General features: G+C 49.8%; 1 protein-coding gene across 1 annotated transcript in view; it reads left to right on the top strand.

The window, feature by feature from the left end:
• The window catches only part of LOC140402237 (HHIP-like protein 1), a 175,069-nt gene extending 165,563 nt beyond the window's left edge, over positions 1 to 9,506 (top strand). The window contains exons 4-7 of the mRNA XM_072489864.1: positions 147 to 292; positions 4,369 to 4,450; positions 6,365 to 6,447; positions 8,767 to 9,506. Of these exons, the coding sequence (XP_072345965.1) occupies positions 147 to 292; positions 4,369 to 4,450; positions 6,365 to 6,447; positions 8,767 to 9,506 (1,051 nt within the window). The remainder of the gene's footprint in view (positions 1 to 146; positions 293 to 4,368; positions 4,451 to 6,364; positions 6,448 to 8,766) is intronic.
• The last annotated feature ends 1,916 nt before the right edge of the window (positions 9,507 to 11,422 follow it).

Genomic DNA, 11,422 nt, shown 5'->3' with positions numbered 1-11,422 from the left:
GAGAATGTGCAAACTCCACACGGACAGTGACCCAGGCCGGGATCGAACCTGGGACCTCGGCACCGTGAGGGCCAGTTGGCTTTGAAGTGTTGGGAGTGAGTACGCGAGACGCAATGCATTACCCTGTGATTGCACTTGTCTTCCAGGAGGCTCATGGCCCTGAAGGAGGATTCTCGCTCCGGCCGATGGGACTACCACGAGATATGCATGGGCCGCGGACAAGTGTGCAACTTCCCCAGGCTGATCAATAACTACTATCAATACATCATCTCCTTTGCCGAGGACGAGGCAGGTAACCTTCCTCACTCTGCAAGGCCTTTCGACCTGGAGGAGGAGGTTTGCCCGGGCAGTGTGCCCGGGAAGAGGCGGGTTGAGGGGCGTGTCTGACCTGATTGTCCGCCCCTTTACTTTGGCCAAGTTTGTGCCCTTTAACCCTGGAGAGGGAGCACCTGGTTCACACAGGTACATCCTGGGCGTTCCGTGACCAGTGGCCACCAGGGGGGGGCTTTCACCATACAATTTAATTGCAGAAGGTCCCTGGGTGAATGTAAGACCTGACCATTTCATTACTATCTTCTCCCGCCCTCCCCTCCTGGAGATACCCATCTCAGACACACCTCCAGAGGACCCGGCAGCACTTTAGCTGCCCACTCCAATGCCCATTCGGCATGTGTACGTTGACTGCTTGACTGTGGAGGCTATCACTGACCCTATTCTTCTGAGGTCCACCCAAGGGCCACCGTCGGGAGTCGACTTGGATGTTAAGAATCGGGTCCAACCTTGTTTAACCCCTTCTCCAACCTAAGGCCAATGAGATTAACAAGCTCAGCACCAATCAGGGTTCACAACAGGAAGCACCATGAGCTGCATATCACCCTCTGTGACATTAGGAAGATTTATACAGAATGTACAAGATAAAAACAGGCCGTTCGGTCCAACTGTTCCATACTTGTGTTTATGCTCTATACAAACAACCTCCCCCTGTCAGCTTATTCCGCTATTCCCTTCTCTCTCGAATGTGGGAATAGAACATAGAACATACAGTGCAGAAGGAGGCCATTCGGCCCGTCGAGTCTACACCGACCACTTAAGCCCTCACTTCCACCCTATCCTGTAATCCAATAACCCCTTCAAACCTTTTTGGACACTAACGGCAATTTATTGTGGCCAATCCACCTAACCTGCACATCTTTGGGCTGTGGGAGGAAACCGGAGCACCCGGAGGAAACCCACGCGCACACAGGGAGAACGTGCAGACTCCGCCCCGACAGTGACCCAGCAGGGAATTCGAACCTGGGACCCTGGAGTTGTGAAGCCACAGTGCTATCCACTTGTGCTACCATGCTGCCCACTATGCTACCGTGCTGTGAAGACAAACTATTTATACTGGCCTTCATAGCGAGAGGATTTGAGTATCGGAGTAGAGATGTCTTGCGGCAGTTATACAGGGCCTTGGTGAGGCCACACCTTGGGTATTGTGCAGTTTTGGTCTCCTAGCTCGAGGAAGGACATTCTTGCTGTTGAGGGTGTCCAGCGAAGGTTCACCAGACTAATCCCTGGGATGGCAGGACTGACGTGTGAAGAAAGACTGGATGGACTGGGCTTGTACTCACTGGAGTTTAGAAGAATGAGAGGGGATCTCATAGAAACATATAAAATCCTGATGGGACTGGACAGGCTAGATGCGGGAAGAATGTTCCTGATGTTGGGGACGTCCAGAACTAGGGGTCACAGCCTAAGAATAAGAGGTCAGCCATTCGGGACTGAGATGAGGAAGAACTTCTTCCCTCAGGGAGTTGTGAGCTTGTGGAATTCTCTCCCACAGAAAGCTGCCGGGGCCGGGTCGCTGGATCTATTCAAGAGGCAGGCCGGACGTGGCCCTTGCGGCTAAAGGGATCAAAGGGTATGGAGAGGAAGCGGGAGTGGGATACTGAATTTGCATGATCAGCCTTGATCATATTGAATGGTGGCGCAGGCTCGAGGGGCCGAATGGCCTATTCCTGCACCTACTTTCTATGTTTCTATACACAGCGGGCGGTGATCACCACAAACCGCTGCCCACGAGGCTGCTGGAAGTGTGGGGGTGGGGGGGGGGGGGGGGGGCGCGATGGATCTGACTCTGGCTCCGTGGGCCTTTTGGTTACAGAGCTTCAAATGCATATCCAAGTCTTTCTTGTTAAATGTGACCTCTAACCTCCCTCCCCCCCCCCCCACCACGCCCCCCCCCCCCCTCCCCCCCCCTCCCAACTATTTTCAGGTAGTGAGTTCCACCCACCACTCTCTGTGTGAAGAGAGAGAGAGAGAGAGAGAGAGAGAGAGAGAGAGAGAGAGAGAGAGAGAGAGAGAGAGAGAGAGAGAGAGAGAGAGAGAGAGAGAGAGAGAGAGAGATGAGAGAGAGAGAGAGAGAGAGAGAGAGAGAGAGGAGAGAGTGCAATATAGATTTACGAGATGGCAGGACGGTGGCACAGTGGGTTAGCCCTGCTGCCTCACGGCACTGAGGTCCCAGGTTCGAATCCCGGTCCTGGGTCACTGTCCGTGTGGAGTTTGCACATTCTCCCCGTGCCTGCGTGGGTTTCGCCCCCACAACCCAAAGATGTGCTGGTTAGGTGGATTGGCCATGCTAAATTGCCCCTTAATTGGAAAAAATAATAATTGGGTATTGTAAATTAAAAAAAATATATATATAGATTTACGAGACTGATACCAGGTTTGAGGGACTTCATTTACGTGGACAGATTGGAGGAGCCGGAGTTGTTTTCCTGAGAGGAGGAGGGAGGGGTGAGAGCAGATTTGATGGAGGCATTCAAAATCATGAGGGATAGAAAGGGGATAGGAGGCCCTAAGCTCAGTAGTTTTCTATTTATTCTTTCACGCGATGTGGGCGTGGCTGGGCGGGGCCAGCATTTGTTGCCCATCCCTAATTGTCCCTTGAACTGAGTGGCTTTGGGCCACTTCAGAGAGGCGGTGGTTAAGAGTCGACCACATTCGCTGTGGGGTCTGGAGTCACGTGTAGGCCAGACCGGGTAAGGACGGCAGATTTGGATTGGATTGGATTGGATTTGTTTATTGTCACGTGTACCGAGGTACGGTGAAAAGTATTTTTCTGCGAGCAGCTCAACAGATCATTAAGTACATGAGAAGAAAAGGGAATAAAAGAAAATACATAATAGGGCAACACAACATATACAATGTAACTACATAAGCACTGGCATCGGATGAAGCATACAGGGTGTAGTGTTAATGAGGTCAGTCCACAAGGGGCAGCACGGTAGCTTTGTGGATAGCACAATTGCTTCACAGCTCCAGGGTCCCAGGTTCGATTCCGGCTTGGGTCACTGTCTGTGCGGAGTCTGCACATCCTCCCCGTGTGCGCGTGGGTTTCCTCCGGGTGCTCCGGTTTCCTCCCACAGTCCAAAGATGTGCAGGTTAGGTGGATTGGCCATGATAAATTGCCCTTAGTGTCCAAAATTGCCCTTAGTGTTGGGTGGGGTTACTGGGTTATGGGGATAGGGTGGTGGTGTTGACCTTGGGTAGGGTGCTCTTTCCAAGAGCCGGTGCAGACTCGATGGGGCGAATGGCCTCCTTCTGCACTGTAAATTCTATGATAATCTATGATAATAAGAGGGTCATTTAGGAGTCTGGTGACAGTGGGGAAGAAGCTGTTTTTGAGTCTGTTCGTGCGTGTTCTCAGACTTCTGTATCTCCTGCCCGATGGAAGAAGTTGGAAGAGTGAGTAAGCCGGGTGGGAGGGATCTTTCATGATGCTGCCCGCTTTCCCCAGGCAGTGGGAGGTGTAGATGGAATCAATGGATGGGAGGCAGGTTCGTGTGATGGACTGAGCAGTGTTCACGACTCTCTGAAGTTTCTTGCCTAAAGGGGGAAATTTCCTTCCCTAAAGGGGGCATTAGTGAACCAGGTGGGTTTTTACAACCATCGATAATAGTTGTCACGGTCGGCGTTACCGAGACCAGCTTTCAATCCCAGGTTTTATTCATTGAATTTAAATTCCACCAGCTGCCGGGGTGGGATTTGAACCCGTGTCCACCGCAGAACGTCAGCCTGGGGGCCTCTGGATTATCAGCCCAGTGACCATCACCAAGACACCTTTCAAGAGGGAAGTGGATATTTCTCTGAAGTGTTAACATTTGCAGGCCGAGGAGGAAATGGCGGGGCAGTGGGATCGGCCCTCTCTCAGAGGGCCAGCATGGATGCATTGGGCCGAATGGTCACCACCTGCGCAGTCACCAATGCTGTGGTTCCGCGAACGAGGCCTGTGCGGCCCACGGCATTTGCATCGCTTAATGATTTGCGATTCCAGTGGGGAAATGTGACGAGGGAGGTTGACTCAATTGCTTCCACTCCTTTTAGGTGAACTCTACTTCATGTCCAGTGGGAATCCCAGTGCCTACACGCCCGCAGGAACCGTATACAAAATAATCGACCCGTCGCGGTAAGGATCAAACTATCTGTTGTGATGAATGTGAGAAATTGGTATATATTGTATATTGTACATATGTTGTATATATCTTTTTTAAAATAGAACATACAGTGTAGAAGGAGGCCATTCAGCCTATCGAGTCTGCACCGACCCACTTAAGCCCTCACTTCCACCCTACCACCATAATCCAATAACTCCGCCTAAACATTTTGGTCACTAAGGGCAATTTATCATGGCTAATCCACCTAACCTGCACGTCTTTGGACTGTAGGAGGAAACCGGAGCACCCGGAGGAAACCCACGCAGACAAGGGGAGAACGTGCAGACTCCGCTTAGACAGTGACCCAGTGGGGAATCGAACCTGGGACCCTGGAGCTGTGAGGCAACAGTGCTAACCACTGTGCTACCGTGCTGCCCCAAATCTATTGCAGCATTTTTTTTAAAGTCCAGGTGTAACATACAGGCAGACTCTGTGTCTATAAAAGGTGCAATTAAGAAGTTGTAATAGTGAGATCACCATCCGTTCAAACCATGTACTTGTTTACAAAAAGAGTACTAATGGTATTTTGTTATGATTGCTTGGAGAGTGGATAATTTGAGACATTGCGTTCAGACTTAGGCAAGCAGGTCAGGGGACCTGAGGGGGATAAAGGTGGTGTAATTAATGAGAGGAGCCAGGTCTGCCCGGAGTTTTGCAGTTTGGTATAGGTTTGGCAGTCTGCTAGGAGTTTTAAAGTGGAGCAACAGTTTTGCCAAATGCTGCCAGGTTGAGCAGGAGTCTGAGAGAGACAGAAGGAACTGAAAGGGTCTCTCTCTCTCTTTGAGCTGCCTTTCCAAGAAACCTCTATACAAGTGTACAGCAAGTATCCCCGTGTTTGCTCACTTTATTTATAAGTGGCTTTTGACCAGTAATAGGCTTTGCTTCATTGGAGATAGAGGAGGTATAAATTAGTAGTTTTTAAAGATTTCCTTTTATCTGGAGAATTGTTTAACTGTTAATTGTAAAGCCATTTTCTGTGATGTTAATGTGTTTAATCCTGTGTTAAGTAGAAGATTTGTTTTAACATAAAAGATTCCTATTGGTCAGTGGAATCATTCCTGGAGTGAAGTATCCTTCCTTCCCAGTTTTACATATTGTTTGTAGTTCTTGTCCAGTTTCCTAACAAATGTTGGGGTGTGGTCCAGGATCTTTTTTTTTGTAAATTTGAGTAACCAATTTTTGTTTCCAATTAAGGGGCAATTTAGCGTGGCCAATCCACCTACCCTGCACATCTTTGGGTTGTTGGGGGGGGGGGGGGGGGGTGAGACCCACGCAGACACGGGGAGAATGTGCAAACTCCACACGGACGGAGACCCGAGGCCGGGACGGAATCCGGGTCCTCGGCGCCCGTGAGGCAGCCGTGCTAACCACTGTGCCGCCGTGCTGCCCCTTCGTGAATTCCTGCAGACCATGACTCCTATCAAAACCGACAAACCACGACTTCATCAACAGTGCCACCCATACCGCCACAGGACGTCCCGCAGCGCCTGGCAGCCCGTCAACCCCGTTTGCCCCCCATTTGATCCCCCGGGAGTTTATTTCTCTCAGGTGCCCATCCGACTTTCTGTGAGAATCATTTGATCGTCTTCACTTTATTGTCGAATTCCATCTGCCGTATTTCATCTGTTACACTTTGGTGACCCCCCCCCCCCGCCCCCCCTTCGGATGAAGCTGCTACGGAATTATGGATCTAAAAAAACTGACCGAACAGCTAAGTACCGTCCCTCAGTCACTTCTCTCCCTCATCCTGCAGGAACATTGCCTCCTGGATGTATTTTCAGCAGTGGTTTTAATCGCCCGTTTATGCCAATTTGTCGCCAACTCTATTATCCTTCGATAAATTATCTATTATCCTAACCCTCACCCTGGTTTTCTTTCTGTTTAAGGCGAGCTCCACCGGGGAAATGTCACTTTAAACCCAGGCCCGTGACCGTCAAGGGAAAGCTGCTTCGTTTTCGGCCCAAAGAGAGTGAGTTTGTTCCTGTCTCCGTATTTATTCCAAAGCTAGAATACGTCAAAAGTCTTCTTTGCCTGTCAGTCTCACAGTTACTTCAGGGGGCGGCATGGTGGCGCAGTGGTTAGCACCCCAGCTTCACGGCGCCGAGGACCCGGGTTCAATCCCGGCTCTGGGTCACTGTCCGTGTGGAGTTTGCACATTCTCCCCGTGTCTGCGTGGGTCTCACCCTCATTACCCAAAGATGTGCAGGGTAGGTGGATTGGCCACGTTAAATTGACCCTTAATTGGGGAAAAAAAGAACTGTAATGTTCTTGTCGGATGGCCTGATTTATATTACAAGAACACATGTAGCTGAAGCTATAAACGATTTAGTAACATTAACTGAGGGTCAAATATATACAAAACAAAAGATGAATAACAGTATGAACATGCACAAGCAACCTGTCTCCCAGCTTCCTAGTCAGTCTGAAGTCACCTGACTCTAACATTCACTTATATACACTAATGAGACTCCTAGTGGTCAGTCGGTGAATTACAATACAACCATGATATCACCACAGGTACTTTCATTTTTAAAAAAGTTTCACAATTACTTCCTGTCGTATTTTAGGCCTAACGCTTTTGCTGTTGCACGTTTACTGTCACACTTTACATTGTAACATTTAGCACTTTGCATTGTCACAATTTGCACTTTGAACTGTCACAATTTGCACACTCGCACTGTGCACCTTCACACTTTATGCCATCATAGTTTACGCGAAACACACTTTTGACTGCGCTGTCGTACTTTGTGCTGTCACACTTTGCACTTTGTACTATCACACTTTGCACATTCATACTTTAACTTTGCACTGTTTTACTTTGAACTGTCACACTTTGCACTGTCACACTTTGCACTGTCACAATTTAACTTTGCGTTGTTGCACTTTGCTTGATCACATTTTGCACATTCACATTTTGCACAGTCACACTTTTCACTTTGCCTTGTCACACACTGCAGCATCACAATTTGCATTGTCATACTTTGCTCCATAATACTTTGCACATTCACAATTTGTGCTGTCACACTTTACACATTCACACTAACTGCACTATTGTACTATGAGCTGTCATACTTTACATGGTCACACTTTGCCTTATCACATTTTGCACATTAACAATTTGCACTGTCACACTTTACTCGGTCACACTTTGCATTATTGCATTTTGCACATTTACACTTTGCACTAGCACACTTTGCACATTCACACTTCGTACTGTCACACTTTGCACTGTCACACTTTGCATTATTACCTTTTGCACATTTGCTCATTGTGCTGTCACACTTTGCGCTGTCACACTTTACACTTTGCACATTCACTCTTTGCGCTGTCACGCTTAGCATTATCACACTTTGTATTTTACACTGTCACACTTTGCGCTGTCGCATTTTTTGCTGTCATACTTCGTACATTGCACTGGCACACTTTGCATTGTCACACTTTACACGGTCACACTTTGCATTATCACACTTTTCACATTAAAAATTTGCATTATCACACTTTGCATTATTACATTTTGCACTTTACACTGTCACACTTTGAACATTCACACTTTGTACTGTCACACTTTGTGCTGTCACTTTGAACATTCACACATTGTACTGTCACACTTTGTGCTGTCACTTTGAACATTCACACTTTGTACTGTCACACTTTGTGCTGTCACTTTGAACATTCACACTTTGTACTGTCACACTTTGTGCTGTCACTTTGAACATTCACACTTTGTACTGTCACACTTTGTGCTGTCACTTTGAACATTCACACTTTGTACTGTCACACTTTGCGCTGTCACACTGCACTTTGCACATTCACTCTTTGCGTTGTCACTCTTAGCACTATCACATTTTGCATTTTACACTGTCACACTTTGCACTGTCACACATTTTGCTGTCACACTTTGTAGATTGCACTGTCACACTTTGCGCTGTCACATTTTTCACTTTGCAGCATCACACTTTGCAATGCCACACTTTGCACTTTACACTGTTACATTTTGTTACACTTTGTGCTGTCACACTTTGCATTGTTACACTTCCTTGAAGGGAAGAAAGTAAAGTGACAGTAGATCAGGGTGGAAGAGGTCGGGAACGTAAGACTAGAAGTACTGAGCCAGGTGAATACACAGAGACTGCAGGGATGTAGTTTATAGAGAGGGTTTCAGCGCCCATCTATATCTTTGTACAATGGCAGCTGTGGCAATGGGCTATGGGTGAAGGGTGAGGACTCAGAGGAAACAAGATTGAAATCAGTGCAAACTAACCCTAATCTACTCCGTCTGTCTCTGCAGAACTCATCTTGGAATCTAAAACCACGACAGTCGCCCCCACCACAGTCAGAACCCGGCCAACCAGGGCTCCGACACAGAGGCCAAAGGTCGTCACTTCCAAGGGGGTCCCGAAAGAGAAAGTCCGCCACACAACTCCTGCCCCCCGGCCGCCAACGTTGAGCTGGCACTGGGAGGTCCCGAGCACAACCGAGGGCCATGTGCCCCGACCCGTCACAACCAAATCTACGCCCAAGAGCCAACGGCCACAGACAACGTTGCCGAAACCACCAACAAAGGCGGACAGAGCTCGGCCGAAAGAGGGCCAGCCATTGGACAGCAGGAGGAAGAGCAACCGGGGCTCCGCCGCGGCCAAAGGGGGCAAAGGTCAAGAGCCAAAGACAAGAAAGAGGAAGCGCCTCAAGCTGAGAGATGGGGCGGTGCGCCTGGCCGGCAAGAGGCGGCGGGCGGGGGAGGGGAGGGTGGAGGTCTACATCGGGGGGGAGTGGGGCACGGTGTGCGACGATTCGTGGAACTCCAAGGCCGCGGAGGTGGTGTGCCGCCAACTGGGGTACGCGGGGACGGTCAGGGCAGCCAGGAAGGCGGAGTTCGGGTCCGGGGGCAACCTGCGGATCCTGCTCGATGACGTGCAGTGCGGGGGGCAGGAGAAGAACCTGCTGCGGTGTCGGCACGGACCCATCGGGGAACATAACTGCTCGCACGACGAGGACGCTGGCGCCATCTGCAGCAAGGAGGGCCAATAAACTTCACTTTGGACGAAAACACTGACTCCAGTTTGACTCTTTCACCTCTTCTTTTATTGCTGAATTTTAAAAAAATGTTTTTATTGGGTTTTATACGTGATACACTTACAAATGTACACACAGAGAAACAAAATACAGGGGAAGTAAAAAAAATTCATTACACATAGCAGTTAGGGCTTTCTCCCCCTCCCCCCTTCCCTTTTTTATAATACGAAACAAGCAAAACAAAGCTGGGAGGAAGGGCCCCTGATGTCACTTGCATCTCTCGGTCGTTTTTATTTGTTTTTGTCCATTTGCCTCAGCTTCAGCCGCCTGTCGTTCTTTCTTGCCGCTCACTCTCTCGCCTTGCTCTGCTTGTTGTGGCCTTTTTTTTCTTCTTTTTAAATAAATTTGGAATACCCAATTAATTTTTTCCAATTAAGGGGCAATTTAGCGTGACCAATCCACCTACCCTGCACATCTTTGGGCTGTGGGGTCTAAACCCACGCAGACACGGGAGAATGTGCAAACTCCACACGGACAGTGACCCAGAGCCGGGATCGAACCTGGGACCTCGGCGCCGTGAGGCAGCAGTGCTAACCCACTGCGCCACCGTGCCGCCCTTGATTGTTGTGGTCTTGTCGATTCCTGCACTCTCCCCCTAAGTTTGTGTTCCCTCCTCTTCCCTCCCTTCTGGCTCTCCTCTTTTCCTCGTCCTCCCTGTCCACCCCCCCCCCCCCCCTCCCCCTCTCCCTCTCTCTGCTACTTCCCTTTATTTCCTGCTATGTTTGGCTACTCCCTCTTGCTTCATCCCCCCTCCCCTCCCTGGCCCTCCCTCCCTTCCCTCTCTGCTATCATGTTGTGGCTACTTTCCCCTGGCTCTTGGCTACTTGTTTATTTGTTTGTTTGTTTGGTGGCCCACAAACATGTCCCGGAACAGTCGGGTGAATGGCTCCCATGTTTTGAGGAAGCCCTCTTCCGACCCTCGGATGGCGAATTTGATTTTCGATTTTCTCCATTTGGAGAGATTCCGAGAGGTCGGACAGCCAATCCGCAGCTTTGGGTGGTGCCGCTGACCGCCAACCGAACAGGATTCTATGGCGGGCGATCAGGGAGGCAAAGGCAAGGGCGTCCGCCCTCCTCCCCATGAAGAGATCTGGCTGGTCTGATACCCCGAAGACCACCACTTTTGGGCACGGCTCCATCCTCACCCCCACCACTTTGGGCATTGCCTCGAAGAAGGCTGTCCAGTACCCCGCAAGTCTGAGGCAAGACCAGAACATGTGGGTGTGGTTGGGAGGGCCACCTCCACCTGCAGTAAGAGCCTACTCATTCGGGTTATATAGAATTTACGAACATAGAATTTACAGTGCAGAAGGAGGCCATTCAGCCTATCGAGTCTGCACTGGCCCTTGGAAAAAGCGCCTCACTTTAGCCCCACACCTCCACCCTCTCCCCATAACCCCATCCATCCTGTTAGTACACTAAGGGCAATTTAGCATGGCCAATCCACCTAACCCGCACATCTATAGACTGTGGATGGAAACCGGAGCGCCCGGAGGAAACCCACGCAGACACGGGAGGAACGTGCAGACTCCGCACAGACAGTGACCCAAGCCGGGAATCGAACCTGGGACCCTGGCGCTGTGAAGCAACCGTGCTAACCACTGTGCTGCCCCAGGATTCTTGTTAAGTGGACTCTAGTTTAGTTGTGTTAGGTTGAGTCTTGTGCATGTGGAGGTGGAGTTGACCCTATGCAGTGCTTCGCTCCAGAGTCCCCACCCTATTTCGAACCCCAAGTATATTATAGACACGATACATAAGGGGCAGCACGGTAGCACACGTGGTTAGCACTGTGGCTTCACAGCGCCAGGGTCCCAGGTTCGATTCCCCGCTGGGTCACTGTCTGTGCGGAGTCTGCACATTCTCCTCGTGTG

This window comes from Scyliorhinus torazame, chromosome 25 (genome assembly GCF_047496885.1).
Source record: "Scyliorhinus torazame isolate Kashiwa2021f chromosome 25, sScyTor2.1, whole genome shotgun sequence".
Taxonomy (NCBI): Eukaryota; Metazoa; Chordata; class Chondrichthyes; order Carcharhiniformes; family Scyliorhinidae; genus Scyliorhinus; species Scyliorhinus torazame.
The sequence above is the reverse complement of the archived record's forward strand: the minus strand, read 5'-3'. Positions and strand labels throughout refer to the sequence as shown.